General features: G+C 47.3%; 1 protein-coding gene across 1 annotated transcript in view; it reads left to right on the forward strand.

Moving 5' to 3' along the window:
- Positions 1–23,911, forward strand: part of FXR2 (FMR1 autosomal homolog 2) — a 51,349-nt gene that overhangs the window by 5,743 nt on the left and 21,695 nt on the right. The window contains exon 2 of the mRNA XM_075907930.1: positions 23,123–23,330. Coding sequence (XP_075764045.1) covers positions 23,259–23,330 — 72 coding nt within the window. The 5' untranslated portion in view covers positions 23,123–23,258. The remainder of the gene's footprint in view (positions 1–23,122; positions 23,331–23,911) is intronic.

Raw genomic sequence — 23,911 nt, forward strand, 5'->3', positions numbered from 1 at the left:
CAGCCAACACCCTGTCCTACTCTGGGAAGCATCTGCCAGTCGCTGTGCAACCCCTGTAACCTTAAGGTCAGACCTGGGGAGTGCCGCCAGGTGGCCTCTGTGTCGTCTTCTCCAGTCTGGGGAGCTCCCTGCATGGCCCCTTCCCCATCCTGCCCTCAAGCTGCTCCCAGGGCGAAGCCGGGTGCCAGAATGAACCTTCCCTCCCTGACTGGCACAGGGAAGAAGCCATCAGCTAGGATGCATGGCCCCACCCCTGTCCCAGGTTAGATCCAGGCAACACTGGGTAAGTCTTCTAGTCCAGTGTTTTTCAACCTTTTTTTATAAAGTACCCCTTTAAAATATATATTAAAAAGTACCCCCAGTACCTACAGTTTTCAGACACACAACTTTTTATTTTCTACCATTGCAATACATTTGTTTAAACAACTTAATCATAGCTGGGCGGGCGATGCCATTTTTGGGTGTAAAAAGTATAAAAATAATAAAGTGCTATAAAACTTAAAACAAAAATTCAGTTTTCTCCAAATTTCAGTTGTTGAAGTACCCCCCAGACTTCTCTCAAGTACTCCTGAGGGTACTCTTACCACTGGTTGAGAAATACTGTTCTAGTCTACTATACATTTGAGAGAGTCCATCTGTCTTCCTAAATGATAAGAGCTAGGACCATCAAATTTGGTATTCAGCCTCCTCTTACCTTGCTTTAAGTTATGGTAAGGATTTGATTGTCAGGAAAATGGGATGTGCCTGGAATGGGATTGCTTCTCATGAAACCATACAAAATAAGAGAAAGAATCACCAGGCAGGTGAAAGGGACTGGCACTTTCCACTTGCTCCCTGACTTCAGCAAGGCTTTTGATATGGTCTCCCACAGCATCCTTGCCAGCAAGTTAAGGGAATGTGGATTGGATAAATGGATGGTAAGATGGATAGAAAGCTGGCTGGAAGGTCGGGCCCGGCGAGTAGTGATCAACGGCTCAATGTCAGGTTGGCGGTCGGTTTCTAGCTGAGTGTCCCAAGATTCAGTTCTGGGACCGGTTTTGTTCATCTTTATTAATGACTTGGATGAGGGGATGGATTGCACCCTCAGCAAGTTTGCAGATGACACTAAGCTAAGGGGAGAGGTAGATACGCTGGAGGGAAGGGATGGAGTACAGAGTGACTTAAACAATTTGGAGGATTGAGCCACAAGAAATCTGATGAGGTTCAACAAGGACAAGTGTAGAGTCCTGCACTTGGAACGGAAGAATCCCAAGCTTTGTTACAGGTTGGGGGCCAACTGGCTAAGTAGTAGTTCTGTAGAAAAGGACCTGGGGGTTACAGTGGATGAGAAGCTGAACATGAGTCAACAGTGTGCCCTTGTAGCCAAGAAAGCTAATGGCATACTCGGTTGTGTTAAGAGGAGCATTGCCAGTCGATCCAGAGATTCCTCTTTACTCGGCTTTGGTGAGGTCACATCTGGAGTATCGAGTCCAGTTCTGGGCCCCCAATTACAGGAAGGATGTGGATGCATTGGAGAGGGTCCAGTGGAGGGCAACCAAAATGATTAGGGGGCTGGAGCATGTGACCTATGAGGAGAGGCTGAGAGAGTTGGGTCTGTTTAGTCTGCAGAAGAGAAGAGCAAAGGGGGATTTGATAGCAGCCTTTAACTTCCTGAAGGGAGGTTCCAAAGAGGCTGGAGGAAGGTTGTTCACATTAGTGAGGGATGGCAGAACAAGGAACAATGGTCTCAAGTTAGTGGGAGAGGTCTAGGTTGGATATCAGGAAAAGCTATTTCACTAGGAGGTAAAGTACTGGAATGGGTTACCTAGGGAAGTAGTGGAGTGTCTATCCCTAGAGGTGTTTAAGTCTCAGCTTGACAAAGCCCTGGCTGGATTGATTTAGTTGGGATTGGTCCTGCCTTGGGCAGGGGGCTGGACTTGATAGCCTTTTAAGGTTTCTTCCAGCTCTATGATGATATGATTATATGAAAAAGGAACAGCCAGCAATGTTCCTGTATGAATCGGGGGGGGGAGGGGAGCGTGCAGCCTACTTCTCCCTAAAGTGTACCTAGGGATGGGAGGCTTGGGGCAATCCTGGGGGGGGGGTTGCAATTTGCTGCATCCTCATTCTGTCTGGGGAGTGCAGGAGCAGATGAACCAGCACCTGCCCCAGCCTGGGGACATGCATCCCTTACTCAACTGCACCTTCTGGAACTACAGTGGCCATGGAGTATCGCTTCTCACGTGGTTCCAAGCTGCTATGGTGAGAGAGGGCTTGGGTAGTCCACTTTCCCCTGCGGCAGCCTGCAGACTGAACCCCTCAACCCCACTTCCACCCTAGAGCAATGATTTAAATCAAGTATGTACATTTTCATTTTATTTTTCAAAAAAGTAAGTACCTGAGCAATGCCGGATAAATCTTCTAGCTTTTCATTGGTCAGAATGCTTCACAGAGAAGTTGTCAGTATCATCACCTCTATTTTAAAGATGAGGAAACTGAGACCCAGCTGGGTAAGTGGGTGTTAATGACTCAGCAGGTCAGCACAGATTCAGGAATACAATCAAGGTTTCCAATGCTCTGTGGATGTTAAAATTTGTGTATTTTTGAAAATGTGCTTACATGCAGGGGGCAGGCAGGAGCTGGTATTCATCTCCCCCATCCCTTCAATGCTGTGGGAGGCAGCAGGGGAAGGCAAGTGGCTCGATGGGACCTGGTGCTCACAGGGAGCCAGCTTCTAATCAGGCTCTCTATGAGCACTGGCTACCATCTGCCCTCCACCACCACGCTGCTGCGTCTGGGAGGCAGCAGTCGGGGGAGGGGGGCACAGACGGCTCCATGGGAGCTGGCTCCAAAACCGGCTCCCATCTCTCCTCCCTGCTGTCTTTGATACAGTGGCAATGGAGGGGGGAGGAGCTGTGTGTAACCGTGAGGGTTAACTAAGGAGTCCAAGCTCATCTGTTAACTATGCACACAGATGCACATTCACATTCATACTGTTCACCAGGCCATGCTGCCTATTAACCAAGTCCAGCAGATGAACTACAAGCCTAGCCTTGCTTAGTAGCCCCAAACTCCTTCTCCTTGTATTTGAAGTGATACAGCGTTTACTCCTTTTTAACCTATACTGCTAGCAAATTTGCCAAAAATGACTACCAGGAAATTCAGCAGGATTAGAAACGAATGCCACAGCCCTTTGCAAATAGATCAGAGGGAACTGGATTATGAAATCTGGTATGCTTGCTCTTTCACATGTGCAGATTTTTAAGCAATGAATGTTTTAGAAAGCGTAACCTGGGGCCAGAGGAGCCGTGTGGTGGGCGGCAGGCAGCTGCTCTGGCAGCCAGGGCCGGAGGAGCCACATGGCAGGCAGTAGGCTGCTGCTCCAGCGGCTGGGGCTAGAGGAGCTGCATGGGAGTGCGGGCAGTAGGTAGCTGCTCTGGCAGCTGGGGCCAGAGGAGCTGCATGAGAGTCCAGGTGGATGAGCAGTGGGGCAGATACTGGGGTTGGTACCAGTGGAGGAAGCAGTGGGGCAAAGGACAGTGGGGGCCTGGCACAGAAGCTGTCTGGATGGGGGGCAAATGCACCAGTTATCTGTTGTGGGGGGGAGGTACCAGGTGCAGGTAAATTCCAGGGAGGAGATGGTGAGGGGCGGGGTCTGACGCAGGTCTCTGGGCAAGGGGGGGAACAGGCGAGGTGTGGGGCTGGGCATAGGTGTCTCGGCAGTGATGCTTGGGATGTGGGCCCATGGCCCAGAAAGTGCTGTTTTTGTTTGGGGGGGCAGAGAGCATGACCCTGACATATGTCGGGTTGGGGGGGGTAAGATTGCAAGACTGGGCACAACTACAGGGGCTTTGTGGGGGTAGGTGGTTAGCCAGACCTATACAGGTACCAGCATGGCTGTGTGTGGTCTTGATAGGACACAGGCAGTGGGGCAGGCACCAGCAAGCTGAGTGGTTTTCAAGGTGGGTGGGTGCAGGGTCATGCACCTTGTTAATTATCCATTGTTTTAGTATTTTTATCTTAACATTTTAAATTATATACACACACACACACACATATGGACCCCGACTTGCGACACAATCGGTTCCTGGGGAAGCATCACATGTCGGGGGCATCGTAACTCAAATCCGCATTTACGATAGGCGTTGTGCACCGTCGTAAATTTGGGCCAAGGACGTAAGTTCAGGGGTTTCAGCCCCTTCCACACATACAAAAATGGTCATAAGTGCGGGGGGGAGGAAGGGGTCACAACTCGGGCCGTCGTAAGGCAGGGGTTTCCTGTGTGTATATATAAAAATAAGTACTTTTGTAACTGGTGGATGCCACAATGGCACACATCCAAACAAGCGCACAAGATGTCAATATTGATGCATGAGATAAAACTCACTCCACTCACGGATGGAAAATCTTAGAGGGAACACTGGTTAGATGCTGTAGAAACTTCACAATGAATTTACATTGTGTCTTTGTTATTTTGTGTTTGTCCCCCATTCCACAGTATTTGCCCACTTCACAGCCTTTAGTATATTTGACTTTATTGTTTGGGTAGGAACAAAATAAAATTAGTCTGCTAGATTAGTTTTTAATATCCAATGTTTTTGTCCCTTTGAAGGTATTTGTACACTGTAATCATGTCATTTCTATCTTTTTGATAAGCTAAATAGATTGAGGTCTATATATTTCTCAACATAAGGTATATTTTTCCAGTTCTTGGCTCATTTTTGTAGCTCTTCTCTGTACCCTTTCCAGTTTTATTCAAAGTTTTTTGTAATAGCCTGAGTCCATATGAAAATCTGGCATGTCAAGAATTGAAGTGCCCCAAATCACCCATTGTTTTGGCTCAAACCCTGTGCTGCTTTGATTGCAAGTCTCAGTTGATTTCATGTCCTAACAGTTGCAAAGAAAGGGATGAATATTCCCACTGTGAATATTTCATAACTGAGTAACATGGACAGGGGCTTGTCTCTCTTTCAGGGCAGCAAAGCTAGTTAGAATCAACCATGATATTGACCAAGTTATTTTAATTCGTGGATTCTCCTGGATTAGCATTTTGCGATAGTGTTGAAGCTTTAAATGGTTTGAGCTGAAATTTGCTTTAGTTTCTACAAATGTTTGTCATGTTTTTTGCACCCCTAGACTCTTGCATCTACTGTATTTTCCAGTGTATAAGACGACTTTTTATGCTAAAAAACATCCCCCAAAAATCGGGGGTTGTCTTATACGCCGGGTATACAGGCAGTCCCCGACTTGCAGGTACGAACGGGGCTTTTCTTGCCCCAGAGGACACAGACTGCGGGACCTCGTGGTCCCGCCGCCCGTGTACTCCGGGGCGAGAAAAGCTGCTCCGCATCTCCCTGGTCTGCAGACCAGGAAGACGCGGAGCAAAGCCACGGAGGGGCTCCGGCAGCGGGGCAGCCCAGGCGCGCCTGGGCTGCCCCGTTGCCCGAGCCCCTCCGCGGCTTTGCGAGGCTGCAGGGGAAGCCGGCAGCGGGGCAGCCCAGACGTGCTGCGGCTGTCCCGCTGCCGGCGCCCTCAGAGGCTTTGCTCCCGGTGTCCCTGGTCTGCTGGAGACGGTCCCCAGCAGACCAGAGGCACCGGGAGCAAAGCCGAAGCGGCGGCGAGGTGCCGCGCTTCTGAGGCTTTTGCTCTTTTAACTAGAAAATTAGGGGGGTCATCTTATACGCCCAGTCGCCTTATACGCCGGAAAATACAGTAAGCTTTTCATTAAACCAGAGCAAGATGTCAGTAATTTTAGCTTGTATTTTTTCCTATATTGGAAAAATGTAAGGATTGTCCTGTTGTGTGAGAAGGTACAGATTTATACATCATGTACCAGGCTTTCTCTTTGGGCAAGTCACTCCATTTCCATGTCTTCAGTTCTCTTTTTATTCTGGCCTTTGTTTGCCTTTACAGTTTAGATTAGAATGTCTTTGAGGCAGGACTATTTAATTGCATTGTGTGTATGTATAGCTTAGGAGCTATAACAACAAAGCCCTGATCTCACTAAATGCTGCTGTAATAATACCCAAAGTCCTGTACAGTGGCAGACCAATAATCCCAGTGCCCATGAGGGTAGGTATGTATTTTCCTCAGTTTATAACTGGTAAAACTGAGGCAGAGCTGTAAAGTTAGCATAAGTTCTGTGATTATACCTCACTGAGTCATTAGTTTGAAAGCCACCTTTGATTGGAGCAAACAATCTTCATGGGGACATGGGTAATTAATCTGAGGATCTGTATAGAACCTATACATATGAGTAGATATTTTTAGCAGTTCTTAAAGGGAAACCTGTGGTCCATGGATCCCTGAAGGTCTGCGGATTAAGATTTCCAGATCACTTTAGGGATTGGCAAATTTTAAAAGATTGGAAAACACTGTGATAAGCAATTAGTTCTTTCAGGTATGCATTTTTCAAGCATCTTTAGCTTTCTTATATGGTCTTAAGATGTAAAAAGGTAGATTTCACAGTGACACCTCTCTTCTCTCCCCCCCCCCCCACTAATGTCAAAGCATGATCAACCCATGTGATTTTCATCTTTGATAGTATATTGTCCATGCGAGCTAAGAATCAATTTTTTTCTTCATAGCAGACTTGCTTGCTTTCTCATCTTCTAGTACTTCCTTATCAGCAATGAGTTGCTTCAAGAATCTACACTTGCTCTTCATTTTTAATAGCCAAAGTGCTTTTCAGGAACAAACCTATCTCTCTGAAATTCAAATTATTTTAAGCACTGAGGCATGTTCTCCATGATCTCATTGCGGAATTAACTTTCTCTTAATATCTGGCAACACTTTGAGTGGGTCCCTGGTTGTAGGAATTTGGGGTTGGGTGCCATGCTTCATCATACGAAACTGAGAAGCATAGATGAGAGTTGACTATCTGGAAATAGCACCACATGTTCAGAAGAAGTGAGAGCAGTAGATGTTGCCGGTCTGTAGTAATCTGATCTGGGCCAAAGGGGGATAGTATTGTTTCAGCTTTGCCACTGAGCTAATTTTAGATCCCTCTTGCTCCACGGGAAAAAAGTTGAACACGATGTCTGGCATCAGCAGATCAAAGGTGTAAAATATTCTTCTTGGGGTAGTTCTCTGCTGGGGGGGAAGGGTCTGACTTGCCTGCTTTTTTAGGGTCTTCGATTCCCAGCCATCATCCCTTCATGTTTAAAGTGAAGGATTTCTGGAATATTGCAAGTGAGAGTTTTTAACTTTAGGGATGTAATAGTGTAGTCGATTAACTGATAAGGAAAAGCTTGTTGGTTAATGCTATAGACTAGATGCATTTCCTCCCCCTTCCTGCGCCAGCAAATTTTTTAGCCAGCTGGCCAGCAGTCAAACTTAGTCCTGGATTGTGAAGGGTCTGGGACCTACCCCTGCTGTGGCTTTGCATTTAAAGTGTATTAGGAGTTAGGTGGCCAGACAGCCCAGCTCAGTTCTAGCTTGCGCCAGGTCCAGGAACTTAGACCTCCCATCCCCTGGACAGGGGCTGCTGCCACCCTGTGCTGCTGCCTCTGTATCAGGGGCAGCAGCACTGGGCAACAGGCAGCTGGTCTGCAGGGGAGCTGATATTTCAAATAGTTCCCCTCATGGACCAGCTTCTGCCTGGCACCCCATGCTGCTGCAGACACTAGCGTGGAGTGGCAGGGGACTCTTCGGGAGCGAGGCCGGACCAAACTAGGGCCTATAGAATAGTTGACTAACCAATAAGAATTCATGAGGTTACTCGACTATTCAATTAACCGATATTTAACATCCCTAGTTAAGTTCTGAGATCGTCTCATTTCCCCTCTTGAGCTTTGTTGTGCAAGTCCCCTTTCAGCTTAGTAATAGCAACCTGTCAGCAGCTGCTTATTCCACCAAAGTCAAGCTCAAACAGGGAAGATTTGTGACCTATTAGAGTGCTGCCCTCAACAGACCCAAGTCCTGTTGTGCCTCAGTTTCCCTCTGTATAAATTGGGGGTCATGACAGACACCTCCTCTGTAAAGCTCTTTGACATCCAGTGATGAAAATTGCTAGAGAAGAGGTAGGTGTTCTTGTTTGATTAGTCTCATTTTATAGATAGGCTCAGAGAGATTTGATGAGTTGCTAGGAGTTGCGTCCTTGAGTCACCTTCTTTACTTTGACAAACTTCTTTCCAGTGCATTCTCATGCATTACTCCCTCTCCCCCTCTTCTTTCTGTCCAAATATTGTGATCATCTGTCTGCCTCATTGGTCTTCCCTGTGTCACCTTTGCATAGAATCGTACCAACTTGGGCTGGAAGGGACAGTCATCTGGGCCAACACCTTGCATCTTTCACTATCCCTGACAAATATTTGTCCAGCCTGTAAAAAACCTCCAATGACTGGGATTCTGCACCTCCCTTGGAAGCTTGTTCCAGAGTTTCTGTCCTTCTATATTAGCAAAATGAACTCTAACCTAAACCTCCCTTGCCTCAGAGGAAGCCCATTACTTCTTGTGCTACCTTCAGTAGACCCAGAGAACAACTGGTCTCCATCCTCTGTGGAATATATTAAGACTCTTATCAAGTACCATCCCCATAGTCTCCTTTCCTCAAGACTTAAACGTGCCCATTTTTTTAACCTTTCCTCATAGGTCAGGTTTTCTAAATCCTTAATCCTTTTTGGTGCTCTCCTCTGGATGCTCTCTGGTTTATCCATCTTTTCTAAAGTGTGGTGTCCAGTATTGGACACAGCATTGAGACTGGGGCCTCCAGTACGTAGCAGTGTTCCCGCTAATCTTCTCCATCCGTACGCAGATTTTGTCTGTCCATGTGCAGAATAAATTTTGTAATGTGACTGAGTCATGTTTGAATGTGCACCAGGAGAAACAAAAAAACTAGTTATAGGCACTCCAATAATCAGCTGGGCAGCACTGGAATCTCTTCTGAGTGGCTGCACAAGTGCACAGCTTATAGGAACTAGAGATAGAGCGGCATAACTACTTCTTTTGTCTTATGTGCAATGCTCCCATTAAGGGGACGTACGCTCCTCTTCTCCCCCCCATCTCCGAATGACAATAGCCTTTTATTTCAACTGCATCACACTTGACTCATGCTCAGTTTGTAATCCCTTGGTGTACTTCCCTCTTCTCCACTGTGCCAAATACAAACTGGATCACTCTTAGGGCCTCTTGCTGTTTAGGTACATAAAGCTACTGCCTTGTCATTGTTCTCCTAGGTACAGATTTGCCCACATTGCATCAGTGTGCTCATAACGCTTGCAGCTCTGCAGTAAGAACATTATAATCAAGTCTCATGCTCCAGGTCTTCAGCACATTGTCACCAGGGTCAGGAAGGAATTGTCTTCCCCAGTATGCAGTTGGCTAGATGTTCTCAAGGGGCTTTTTTGCCTTCCTCTGAAGCATCAGAAACTGGCCACAGCTAGAGACAGGACGCTGGATGGGGTGGACCAGTGCTCAGGATTTTCTGTACCACTTATTTCTGTAGTCTTGTGTGTTTTTACTTCTTTGCTTAGAGTCATGTTGATCCCCAGATTTAGGGTGAGGAAAGAACTTTCCCTCAGATCAAATTAGCAGCAGGGACTGTGTAGGAAAGTAGGCGGGATACCTTCCAGGATCAACTGAGTATATGTTGCCTAATTTCTCTGCTGTAGCAGGGGCCATCAACACGGGTGATGCCACAGTGAGAACAGGGGAGGCACAGGCATGCTGTTTAGTCTCCCAAGGACTGAAATGCTTTGGTTCAGCTAAAATTGAGCTTAATGTAGAGGTATGTAGGTAGGTTTCTGTTGCCTGTGCTAGATCATACAGTCTGATCTCATGTTTAATGCTCCTTCTTGACTAGATCTGTTGCTCAACAACCAGTCCATGGACTGGCACCAGGCCTTGATCTCCCTGACCCAGTTTAGGAAGGCAGCAAGTCAGTCCCTGGTATCAACAAGTTTGAGAAACACAGGCACAGATGACCTGCCGAGTTCCCTTCCCACTCTTTCTGTGGTGGGCTTGTCTGTTTCTTGGCATTGTTAATTGGAAAGTATAATTGGGTTAAAAAAATACTTGATAAATTGATAGGTCCATCAGTGGCCATTAGCTAAGATGGGCAGGGCCCACAACCCTATGCTCTCTAAACATCCAGCAGCTAGAAGGTGGGACTGGATCATAGTAGATGAAAATGCCCTGTTGTGTTCGTTCCTTCTGAAGCGTCTGTCCGTAGTCCCTGAAAAAGACATATGGGGCTAGGTGGACCATTAGTCTGACCCCAGTATGGCTGTTCTGACAAGACTGATGATCTTTCTAAAAGAGATCCTCTTAATCTAGCCATGATGTGTTGGAATTGATTCAGGAATCACAGGCTAAAATTCTCAGGTATTTGTTTCACAGGAGACTGAAGAAAAATTTAGACCAGAAGGAATTATTAAATGCTGACCATGACTAGACGAGTGGGAACTACTGATTGTGACACTTAGTTTGCCTGTTTGCTGTCTATTCTTTTGTTCCATAATTTCCCCGATGGCTCTGTATCGTCCTAGATCGGGAGCAACACAGCAGGTCTTTATGGCCAGAAGGGACCACTAGAGAGAGCCTGACTTGTTGAATTTCATTTGGGTTCACCTGTTCTGAGTACAATAATTTGTGGTGGACTAGGGTATCTCTTCCGGAAAAGGAGCTGACCTTTCCCAAACTGAAGACCTCAAGAAGAAGAGAATCCACCACTTGAGTTTGTTTCAGAAGTTAATCACCTTCGCTGTTAAATTGTGCCTTGTTTTTAATTTGATTTTGCTTGACCTTAATTTCCAGCCTTTGGTTCTTCTGTCTTTCCATACTAAGTTAGAGAGCCCTTTAGAGTACCCACATGGAGAAAATGTCAGGTACTAAACACCGTGATCGCTTGTCGTCTTAAGTGTATCATTTTCTAGGTTTGGGATAATTCATGTGGCTCTTCACTGCACCATCTTCAGTGGTCAACATTTCTTTTAAAAAGGTAGATATAAGAATTGGATGTATTATTCCAGTCTTAAAGTCCTATTGAATTCTTCTTATTTAGTGCACTTGCAGGATTTGAAACTTGTCTGGTTATTATAGTCAGTGTCTTGAAACTTCAGTCTCACATGGGAGATTCTGATACTCTGGAGAGGGACAACACAATGCTTCTGTTCTTCCTGGCTAGATGAGATGGGAAGTTTCCCAAACCTTTATGGATCATCCTGAAACTCTCTCCTGTTGCAGCATAGGGTCACCGCACAGAAAAGACTGAGATACTCTGTATATTTTAAGCCCAGGCAGTATGCTGAGGCACTTGGGGGGAGGGGAGTATGTGTGGGATCTGAGTGGAAAGTGGAGATAAAATGTTCCATGTGCCACTTTGGTATGAGAGGGGAGCTGATCTGCTTCACGCTGAATGAATGATAAATGAGACACCGTTTGCCAGTTAGTTGGCTAGCTAGTGCATATGAGTGACTACATATATAGCCTTGGGCACAACTGCTTTTAAAGGGGACAGGACTGCCTGCTTGAGACAAATATAGAGCTGTTACTCCTAGTGGATTTAATTACTGTTTCTGGATTGTGTGGGGAGGGTGGTAAATGTGTGGTAGTTCTGAGGGTTTGAGTGGGGATGGCAGCAGAGGCTGAACAGTTTCTCTTAGTAGATAAGATTTGTAAAGCAGGCAAGCTAACATACACGCATGATCAGTTTAAGCAGGACTTATTTTTCCCATGAAGAGGGAGGGCCAGACAAAGCAAAAACCTTAACTTGTTAGAGTGACCATAAGCAGAAAGAGCTCTTCGGACAGTTGGAGTACTCTCACCTGTGAAATTACTCAGACAGATCGTATTCACAGCAACTGGCTTTCTCCATGAAATGCTGTCCTCTCACATAGGAGTGGTGGAAAGATTTTGTGCATGTGTATGTGTGTTGCCCTCCTGAGTACTCTTCGGTTTGTCCACATCTTTCTGAAAGTGTGGTGCTCAGAACTGGATTTGCTGTTCCAACTGAGGCCTCAGTACCAAGCACAAAGGGATCATTAGCTCCCGGGTGTCTCAGTACCCTTGAGAATATAAGCCTTTTTCAAAACTGACTCTCACATTTTATAGTCACTATATTCCAGTCCCCTTCAGCAGTAGCACTGTAGTTATTTCCCACTTTGTAGTAGGGATGTAAGTGACTAGTTGAGTAACTACTTGCTTCCCCCCCCCCCCCCCCCCCCCCCCCCCCCCCCCGCTGCCTCTGTATCAGGAGGGGGGGAAAGCAGGAGCCAGTTCTGGAAAGAGCCAACTTAAAAGCTGGTTCTCCACAGCACCATCTGTGCTGATTGGGGGGGTCGGGGGCGGAACTGCAACAGTCCTTGAGGTGGTATGAGCCTGGACTGTTTAGTCCCAGTTCGTGCTGGCCCCAGGAGTTACCTTTGTGGTGGCTCTGCATTTTAAATGTAGTAAGAGTGCAGCAGCTCTTTCTACCTTTAAAATGCAGAGCTACAGCGGTCCCAGAGCCTACTACATTTAAACTGCAGGGCCACAGCGAGGGTAGCTCCTGGACCTGGCATGAGCCAGAACAGAGTGTCTCCCCTTATCAACTACAATTATAAATTGTATCAACTACACAATTAGCCAGTTACTTGCTGCTTAACATCCTTATTTTGTAGTTGTGCCCTTGATTTTTTTTCCCTCAAGTGTAGTATTTTACCTTCGTCTGTATTGGATATGACCTTGTTGATTTGTTCTCTAGCTTGTCTAGGCCATCTTGAATTCTAATCCTGCCTGCAAGTGCTTGCTTCATCTCCCTGCATCATCTGCAAATTGTATAAGCATTCTCTATACTCCCTTATCGAAGGTATTCATGGACATACCAGATAGTAAGTGACCTAGTGCTAAATGCGTTCCTGCTAGTCTGATAACAAGCCATGAAGTGTGGTCTTTCAGTTGTGTACCAACCTTACGTTAATTTCATCTAGACCACATTTCCCTAGTTTGCTGTGAGGCTGTCACGTGGGCCTGTGTTATCCCTTGATTTTAGGAAGGAATATCTCCTGTACAGCTCCCCCTCCATTCCAGCATTTACACTCTCGAAGGCGACAATGAGGTTGGTCTTATGGCTAATGGACTGAGATTCAGGAGATGTTGAGGTAAAAGTGCAGGATGGGATATTGAAGAGTGAACAACTCCCATTTACTTTAAAGGAGCCTTTCCACTTGGTATTATTAACTTATTGAGCCAGGTGTGGTACAAACAGAGTAAAGTCTCTGTCCCTAATAGTTTACAGTTTAAGTGTGATGAGACAATAAATGGATCCAGTTAGATGGGCATACAAGTGAACAAGGAGTTTGGAGAGGGATGTGGAGGAGATGGTTAAGTTTTAAGGGGAGGCATGGAGAATTCTTCCCATATGTGAGGGTCAGCATAGGAGAAAGCATAAAGGTACATGCTTGCAAATTTAACAGGTGGTTGGTTGGAAGCTGGCATTGTGGACCGATTGGAGGCAAGTATCAAAATCTTGATAGCAAATAACTTTCCAGTGGAAAAATCCCATTTCTAGTGCAGATATTGGAGAGGTACCTAGGTTAATATCAGAGAATACTAGAACTAGAAGGAACCTTGGGAGGTCAAGTGTAGTCCCCTGCATTCACAGCAGGACCAAGTGCCATCTGTCTTAGAGCTGGAAGAGACCTCAGGAGGTCATCAAGTCCAGCCCCCTGCCCAAGGCAGGACTGATCCCAACTCAATCAACCCAGCCAGGGCTTTGTCAAGCCGAGACTTAAAAACCTCTAGGGATAGAGATTCCACCACTTCCTTAGGTAACCCATTCTAGTGCTTCATCACCCTCCTAGTGAAATAGTTTTTCCTAATATCCAACCTAGACCTCTCCCACTGTAACTTGAGACCATTGCTCCTTGTTCTGCCATCCATCACTACTGTGAACAGCCTTTCTCCATCCTCTTTGGAACCTCCCTTCAGGAAATTGAAGGCTGCTATCAAATCCCCCCTCACTTTACTCTTCTGCAGACTAAACAAACCCACATCCCTCAGTCTCTCCTCATAGGTCTAGCCCTCTAAACATTTTGGTCGCCCTCTACTGGACCCTCTCCAATGCATCTGCATCCTTTCTATAGCGAGCGACCCAGAACTGGACACACTATTCCAGTAGTGTGTCAAAGCCAAATAAAGGGGAATAATCACTTCTTCAGGTAGTGTCCCCGTGGGTGCTCCACTGTGGGCGTCGGGTCCCATCCCAGTGCTGCAGATTGGAGATCTTCTAGCTGTTTGCTGGACCGTGCATGCGCGGCAGCCATTTTGTGGCTTTTTGTGCCGTTTCCAGTAGCGCGGTCCAGCCCGCCAGTTCCTCTTAACCGTCTTTGGGTGCAGACAGCAAAACAGCTCCCTCTCCTGTTCTTTGTTTTACCTGAGAGGAGTAAACCTGTTTTAGTGTAAATAGTTCATAGTTTAGTATTTAGTTAGTTTTATATATATAGATATTGTTAAAAAAATGTTCTCTTTATAGTTACTTAGTTCATTAGTTTTACTACAATGCCTGGCTCCATAGGATTTAAGAGGTGCGTGTTTTGTAAAGACTCCATGCCTGCTTCAGACGGGCATGCAGCGTGCATAAAATGTCTCGGTGAGGGGCACATTCCACAGAAGTGCCCCTGTTCAAAGCTAATGGCCAGGGCTCGCAGAGACTGTGAAATGAGTCTCAAAATGCTTCTTTTTGACATAGCCCTCACACCGCAGTCAGACCCTCCAGCGGAGGCATCTCGTCATGTCCTGACTAAGGCCACTTAGAAGAAGCAGCCTCTCTCTCCATCTTGCTCTTTACCACCCAGAGTGAGTACTGCTGACAAACCAGGCACCTCAGGCTCAGGCTTAGCGGTGATCCGCAGGCCAGAGAAAGACAAGCATGCCCGAAGTGCATCGACACCAAGCCCATCGGAATGCGCGCCGCATCGAACTAAGTGGACTCCACCAGTGGCGCCGTCTCCAAAACCTCGGGTACCGGAGTCTTTGGCACCGAGACCCTCGACATCGGGGTCTTCTCCAGCACCGAGCACTAGGGCACCGTCATCGCCGCCAGCACCGAGAGCCACAGCACCTATGGGGCTGTCGGCACCGAGACATGCGGCACCTACTTCGTCTTCCATTTCCGGTACTACTAAAATGCCACCCTCTACTACTACTACTACTACTACTACTACCAGGGTGGCACCAGCACAGGTGGACCGAACAGCACCATCACAGAGGTCGACCCCCTTCGCATCGCCCATCCAGGCGTCGAGCAGAGTGAGAGAGAGAGACGACAGTGGCTTCCTACCCTGTCTCCTAGTCCAGGTCCAGAAACATTTTCATCAGAACCACCACCTCCCTCTCCTAGGGTGACTCGCTACCATTCTCCTGCAGCGCACCATACTTCACATGCCTCACTTACACGCTATTACTACCACTGGTGCTACTCTCCGTTGCCCTCGTATTCCAGACAACACTCCAGAACCCGGAGGTCTCCATCATATCACATGTCCTCAAATTATGGGCACCATTACTCACGTCATTACGATTATTCTCCGTATCATGACGACCGCTGATGCAGGTGATACGACTCCAGGGATCGGTCGCCATGCTCACCATCTCACTCCGCAGCTGTGTCATTGTCACCAGCTCCATCATCCGTGGCACCACCCAAGTGTGTGTCCCTTTCCCCACAGCCTGACAGACCCCCCCCCCACACCTTCAGGCAACCAATCCATGCCTCTTGAGAGCATGCCAGTGGATACAGGCTACCTAGCCGATAGAGGACTCCCATCATCAGTCCCCGACGGAAGTAGCATCGTCCCCTGATGACGCTGTATTCTAGGGGGATACCTCTCCCACGGATGACATCAAGGATTTTCAAGAACTTTTCAAAAGGGTTGCTGAGAGTCAAAACGTCAGGTTGAGAGAGGTGCAACAGAAGCAGCATCACTTATTGAGGAATCTTCACCCCTCTCAGTCTTTGAAAATAGCATCGTATAGTGGAAGAGCTATCTTAGAAATAGCTGACTCCATTTGGCAAACGCCGGCCTCCGCCCTACCCATGAATAAAAAGGAGGATAAGAAATATTTTGTCCCTGCTACTGGCATGGAGTTTTTGTTCAACCACCCTGGGGCCCAACTCCCTTGTTCTGGATGCAGCCCAGCAAAGGGCAAAAGCACCCCAGTATAAGAACACTGCGGGGGACAAGGATGTTAAACGGCTGGACCTGTAGGAAAGTCTACTCTTTCGCCACCTTGTCGTTCTGCATGGTGAACTATTCCGTCTTGTTAGCTAACCACAGCTTCGACAATTACGCCAAATTGGTCCCTCTCTAGAACATCTCCCGGAGTCCAAGCACCAGATACTGAAGTGTGTTCTACAAGAGGGCTTCGCATCTTCGTGATCAGCATTACACATTGCGCTAGACGCAGCAGACACGGCGGCCCGCACCACAGTGACATCTATTGTTATTCGACGAGCATCCTGGCTTCATGTGGCGGCAGCCCCCAGAGAGCTCCAGACCAGGTCGAAGATCTGCCGTTTGATAGACAAAACCTGTTCACAGATAAGACGGACCAGGTTTTTACATTCTGGGAAAGACGCATACTACCTTAAGAACATTGGGGATGTACACCCCACCTTTCAGCCGCAAAAGTTATACACCTTATCAAAGGCAGAGACCATTCCCCTATGCACCACACCAGGGGAGACAGTACAATGCTCAAAGAGGGCATCAACGTCCCCAGACACACCGCCCTCAACAACCCAGACCAGCACAACAACAGTCGAACAAACAGCAAGTTTGACGCGAGCATCAAGGGATTGTGAACCATCCAGTTGATACCCTTCTCTAATGCCGCCAAAGCGTTGTTTCACCACCACTTAAGGCCCTTCCAACATCGTTGGGCCACCATCACATCAGATCGATGGGTCACACAACACATCTGGTTACATGATTCCATCTCGCTCGCTCCCTTCCACTGCCACCCCTTCTCCTCCCTCTTCAGGGACACTTCTCACAAACCTCTTCTTGCCCAAGAGGTATCCCACCTCCTCTAGCTGGGGGCTATAGAGAGGGTCCCAGAGTCTTTCCACAGCAGGGGGTTTTTACTCCCGTTAGAAAGTAATGGAGAAGAAATCAGGCAGATAGAGACCTATACTCGACCTTTGGCAATTGAATCGCTATCTATGCCAACAGCGCTTCAGGATGGTGACATTGGCAAAGATCATTCCAGCACTGAAAACACAATTTGTTCGCATCCCTCAATTTGCAAGATGCCTACTTCCATATCGCCATACATCCAGCACACCGGCAACGTCTTCATTTCGTAGTAGGGAACAAACATTATCAGTACGAGGTCCTGCCATTTGGGCTATCATCAGCTCCGAGAGTTTTCTCGAAGACTCTCGCAGTAGTGGCGGCTTATCTTCATTGCCTAGGAGTTATCATCTTCCCCTACCTAGACGACAGTCTTCTCAGAGCACACTTATTCGAAGAAGCCTCTCACTACTACGACCCAGATATTCGACATACTAGGTCTTATACTCAGCGTTCAAAAGTCTACACTAACTCCTCAGCAGTCCATAGAATTTATTGGAGCCCTCCTCGACTCCATGACAGCGTGCGCCTCCCTACCACTTTCCAGGTTCTGCACCATCCAACACTTAATACAGGTTATCACCACAAGTCCTACTGTAGCCGTCCTCACATGTCTTCAACTGTTAGGTCATATGACGGCCATGACGTTTGTGGTATCCAATGCCAGGCTCCTCTCCGCTGTCTTCAGCACTGGGTATCCAAGATATACGTACTCTGGAACTTCTGCAATCTTTACAAGGTGACTCTTATAGCTGCTTACCTACCAGGGAAAGACAACACCACAGCCAACGTGCTCAGCAGGCAATTCGCTCAACAGCACGAGTGGGAGATACATCCACATGTTCTATGCGCTATATTTGACAAGTGGGGTCACCTGTTAGTTGACCTCTTTGCCACGCAGTACAACGTGAGATGCACTCACTATTGCTCCAGAGCGAGCATAGGCCAAGCCTCCCTAGGGGATGCTTTCCTTTACAACTGGAGCGGGAAGTTGCTTTATGCATTCCCTCCCATTCCACTAATATCCAGAATCCTAGAGAAAATACTTGTGGACAATGTAACAGTAATTTTAATAGCATCATTCTGGCCCCACAAGACATGGTTCCCTTTCCTCTTTCGGATGTCTCCTCATCATCCCTTCCATCTTCCGTATCGTCTGGACATTCTCATGCAGGACCACGGCCTTATTCTCCATCCACAACCATATCGCCTGGCTCTATCTGGTTCAAACAAACGGAGGTAACTTGTTCTCATGAGGTGAAGGATGTACTTCTGCACAGCAGAAAACCTTCAACTCAAGCTACTTGCCTTCATAAATGGTGCAGATTCCAACAATGGTGCATTGCCAATAACTTACTCCCTACCACTTCCTCATTGCAATCCATACTGGAATACATTCTACACCTTTTACAAACAGGCCTCGCTATTTCTTCGCCGCCAGATGCACTTTGAGCGATCACGGCATTTCATCAGCCCAGAGACGGGTTCATCCCCTTTTCTCACCCAACTGCAAAGAAATTCCTAAAAGGAATTACTAATCTCTTCCCTGAGTACAAGCGACCTCCAGACTCTTGGAACTTAGAGCTCGTCTTAGATACACTAATGCGTCCACCATTTGAACCATTAGCTACATGTGATTTTAATACGCTTGCCATGAAAGTCATATTCCTTTTGGCTATTACTTCAGCCAGAAGGGTGGGGGAGTTGGCAGCTCTATCGGCCAAGAGCCCGTATACCATTTTCACTCCTCAGGCGGTTATCCTTCATCCTCAGCCATCCTTCCTGCTGAAAGTTAATTCCGCCTTCCATATAAATGAGCCCATCATATTACCGGTTTTCTATCCAAAACGCCATACCTCAGAACATCTAGCAAGGTTACATTCCCTCGACGTACGTAGGGCCCTTGCTTTTTACATCGACAGAACTTGAGAAGCAAGGAATTCGCAGCACTTGTTCATCTCCACGGATGCTCGTTCTAAAGGTTCCCCGCTTTCCTCACAGAGAATCTCTAAAATAATCATTTCCTGCATAACTCAATGCTACAAACTGAGAAATAGACCACTTCCACACACCATTACAGCTCATTCTACCAGAGTGATGGCTTCTTCAGCGGCTTTCCATAAGGGAGTTCCCCTAAGGGACATCTGCCAAGCAGCTACCTGGTCTTCGGACTTCACATTTGCCAAACATTACGCTCTACAGAATATCATTATGACTGATGCAGCTATAGCCACCCTGGTGCTAACCTTGGCAACAATCCACTGATTCCGAACCCGCCGCCTTCTTTCAGGCTACTGCTGTGAGATCACCCACAGTGGAGCACCCATGGGAACACTACCCGAAGAAGAAGTTACTCACCTTGTGCAGTAACGATGGTTCTTCAAAATGTGTTTGTCCCATGGGTGCTCCACTACCTGCCCTCCTCCCCGCTTCGGAGTCTTTCTTATGTCTTCCAGACTTCAGCAGTCACGAGGAACTGGCAGGCCGGACCATGCGACTGGAAACGGTGCGAAAAGCCGCAAGATGGCCACCATACATGCGTGGTCCGTAAAACAACAGCTAGAAGATCTCCGATCTGTGGTGCTGGGATGGGACCTGACGCGCACAGTGGAGCACCCACGGGGACACACCTTGAAGAACCATCGTTACTGCACAAGGTGAGTAACTTCTTCTCTGGATCTGCTGGTAATGCTCCTCCTAATGCTCTCTAATATGCCATTATCTCTCTTGGCTGCAAGGGCACACTGCTGACTCATACTCAGCTTCTCATCCACTGTAATCCCCAGGTCCTTTTCTGCAGAATTGCTACGTAGCTGTTCGGTTCCCAGCCTGTAACAATTCTTAAGATTCTTCTGTCCCAAGTGCAGGACTCTGCACTTGTCCTTGTTGAACCTCATCAGATTTCTTTTGGCCCATTCCTCTAATCTGTCTAGGTCACTCTGGACCCTATCCCTGCCATCCAGCGTATCTACTTCTCCCCCTAGCTTAGTGTCCTCTGCAAACTTGCTGAGGATGCAATCCATCCCCTCATCCAGGTCATTAATAAAGATGTTCAACAAAACTGGCCCTAGAACAGATCCTAGGGGCACTCCGCTAGAAACCAACCGCCAACCTGACATCGCGCCATTGATCACTACCTGTTGGATCTGACAGTCTAGTCAGCTTTCTATCCATCTTACAGTCCATTTATCCAATCCATATTCCCTTAACTTGCTGGCAAGAATATTGTGGGAGACTGTATCAAAAGCTTTGCTGAAGTCAAGGTATATCACATCCACTGACTTTCCCATATCCATAGAGCCAGTTACCTCATCATAGACGCTAATCAGATTTGTCAGGCATGACTTGCCCTTCATGAATCCATGTTGACTATTCCTGATTACTTTTCCTTCTTTCAAGTGTTTCAAAATGGATTCCTTGAGGATCCCCTCCATGATTTTTCCGGGGACTGAAGTAAGGCTGACTGGTCTGTAGTTTCCTGGATTGTCCTTCTTCCCTTGATCCTTGATAGATGCTTGTCTAACCTGTTCTTAATTATCTCCTATGATAGAGATTCAACAATCTCCCTAGGCAAGTTAGTCAAGTGGTTAACCACCCTGACCATTTGAAAGTTTTTCCTAATGGCCAACCTAAAGCTCCCATGCTGCAATTTAAGTCCATTGCTTCTTATCCTGTAGTAGTAGCCTCTGTAGTAACTTGTCCAGGTGGGAAGTAACTGTTGATCGAGTCCTGCCTCTCTGATCTTTAAAGTTTTAACTCAGACATCAGGGTTGTCTGATTCCCAGTACAGAATTAGTTCACGAGATGACTGCTGCTGCGATTTCCCCAGCTGTTCTCCAGCACTTAGGAGTGTTGATCAGCTTTTGTCGCCAGTTGGCCTCTTCAGCATGACTTCTGAAACTTCTGTCTCACAGGTCATGTTTTACAGTTCCCAATCCTTGGCAGATATTGTGGTGAGTAAGCTTGAATCGCCCTTAAAGACACAGATTCAGAAAAGCACCTGTGCTGAAACTTGTTGTTTGTGTGGTTTTCTATTCAGAACAAATGAGAGAGTTATCTATGGGGTTGAGATTCAGATCTTGCTCCTTTTGACCTTGGGCAGTCGCTTCATTTCTGTGTGCCACCATTCCTCATATGTAAAATAACTTCCTTTGTCTGGCTGATGCAAACTGTAATCTCTTTGGAGCAGGGACCATCTTATTCTGCATATGTACTGCACTAGTTCAGTAGGGCCCTGCTTTTGATTGTGGTCTTCAGGCAGGTCTACAATTGTTGCTTCAGTGTAGGCATATAAAAGTGTAAATGGTTAACCGATGAGCCTTAATGATTATATACAGCCCCCTCCCCCCGTGTTGCTGCCTGTGTATCAGAGGCCGAAGTGTGTGTGGGGGGGTGAGGCAGGCAGGAGCTGGTGCTTACAGGTAGCTGCTGTGCATACTGGCTCCTGTGAAACCATCTCCCCCCCCCCCCCCCACGCACACACACACTGCTGCCTTTGATACAGAGGCTGCAGTGTAGGGGGAAGGTGGGAGCTGGTATGGGAGGCAGCAGTGGTGGGGAGCTAGGCAGAAGTCAGTGCGCACAGGGAGCTGGCTTAAAAGCCTTCTGGGGGGAGCTGCTCTCCCCCTTCCCCTGGTTTATGTAAACGTGTAACTACTGAAAATTTTAGTGGTTACAAGTTTACCTGAATAAACACGTGTTAGCATCCCTACTTTAGTGCGACTGCAGCACCTAAGTGAAGACTTTCCTATGCTGATGGGACAGAGGTTTCCCACTGGCTTTGCCGGGGCAAGAGATGGCAGTGGAGAAGCTTCTCCCATTGACATAATGCTGTCTATGTGTGGGCTTAGATTGGTATAATGACATCACTGGGAGATGATTTTTCACACCCAAGCTGTATAGTTGTACTGATATAGGTTCATTTCTGCTAGTTAAGATCTTTACACAGCTGTGAACACTGTTTAGCATCTGAAAATCAAATTAGGTGTATTAGATGCAATGACTAAAGGTTCAATAGGTCTGTGGATCAAAATACAATCCAGTTTGCTCTTCTGCACAGTTATGCATAGGGATGTAAGCAACTTGTCGACTTTCCTGATAAACCTAGGCTTATCGAGTAGTTGAGCAGGTGCTGGTACTTTGAGGGAGCCAAATTAAAAGTGGGTTCCCCCTAGCACCTACGGGGGGGCCAGAGGAGGCAAACGTGCAGCAGGGGAAATAGTGTAAGCAGGGACTGAAGTGGTCCCCCCTCACGCTGAGTCCTGACTGCTGAGCCTCTGCCTTAAATGTCCCCGCTTGCGCTGTTCAGTCCCTGCTTGCACTGTTTCCCCTGCTGCACCTCTGTGTCCCTGTAGGTAAAAATATTAAGCAAGTTGAAAAACAGTGGTCCTGTAGCACCTTAGAGACCAACTGAAAAATATATAGATAGCATCATGAGCTTTTGTGGGCACAACGAAAGCTCATCATACCATCTATATATTTTTTTGGTTCGTCTAAGGCACTACAGGACCATTGTTGTTTATTTTTAGTTAGTGGCTACCCCTCTGAGAGTATTAAGCAAGTTGTCTTTCATTTTGAAATCCCCTGTGAAGTAATTGTCCTTGCAAGTATGTAATTTTTCAGAGCAAGAATGCATATTTTGTTACTGCCTTCACTGTGAAGTAGGGGAGCATTGTTTTTAGGATGCCCACTGAAAAAGTATGTTTGAGATTAGAGAGGTTTGGAGTGGGGTTATTGGGTTGCATGGATCAATTTTAGGCATGTTTGGGATGAAGGGGCATAAAACCAGTTAGGACAGGGTGGGGACCTATGGCCTATGGGCTGCATCTGGCCTGTGGCTTGCTTTGATCCAGCTCATTCCTGCAGCCTTCACCCCCAGCCTGCTCCTGCACCCTCCCTCCAGCCCAGACCCCACACACCTAGTCTAGACTGCTCTCTGGCAATCCCCTCTGGTGCTCTAAATTCATTTCCTTCCCCCCTCCCCCCGAGTCTGTGGAGTCCCAAAAAATTACTAGCCCCGGCCTCCCCGTATGTGCTAGGGTGGAGCTTGTGGGTAGTGAGGTGAATGTCTTTTTTTCTGTTTCTCATAGAATCATAGAACACTAGAACTGGAAGGGACCTCGAGAGGTCATCGAGTCCAGTCCCCTGCCCTCACGGCAGGACCAAGCACCATCTAGACCATCCCTGATAGATGTCTATCTAACCTGCTCTTAAATATCTCCAGTGATGGAGATTTCACAACCTCAGTTGGGGCCCACATCTATGGTGTCTTTTTTTCCCTTCTCACTTGGGTGCCAGGTCAGTGAGGGTGTTTATTTTTGCTTCTCACTTGTGTGTGACCCCTGACTGATTTTTTTTTTAAATGGGTCAGTGGCCCTAACCCAAAAAAGGTTCCCCACCATTAATTCAGGATCATAGAATCGCTATGCTAGATCAGACCTAGTTGTTCATCTAGAATGGTGTAATCATCATTACCACCATTCTACAGGTTGGATCTCCTTGGTCTGGTACCTTCAAGACTGGACTGAGGCATTTTTCTGGACTGGGGAGGTCATTTCTGCCCCCCTTGCTGCTGGCACCCTCCTGCTCTTGCCTTCCACTGGGCTTCCTGGTTCCCCCAGCAGCCCAGCTGAGCTGCCCCCCATCCCCCACAGCCCAGTTGAGCTGTGCACTGACTCCCGTACCCCCACAGCAGTCCAGCTGAGCTGCACATCCTTCCTTCCCCCTGGATAGCGCCAGGCTCTCACCCCCCCCCCCCCCCCGCCCTGCCCCTCCAGGTTGCTGGACCAGATAGTTCAGGTTTATAGAGGTGCAACCTGTATTTGTTTTCTAGTGTCTCTCTGAACCATTTCCAGTAGGGTCCCTAACGTGCTAGGTGT

The sequence above is a fragment of the Pelodiscus sinensis genome, chromosome 24 (genome assembly GCF_049634645.1).
Source record: "Pelodiscus sinensis isolate JC-2024 chromosome 24, ASM4963464v1, whole genome shotgun sequence".
NCBI classification, from domain to species: Eukaryota; Metazoa; Chordata; order Testudines; family Trionychidae; genus Pelodiscus; species Pelodiscus sinensis.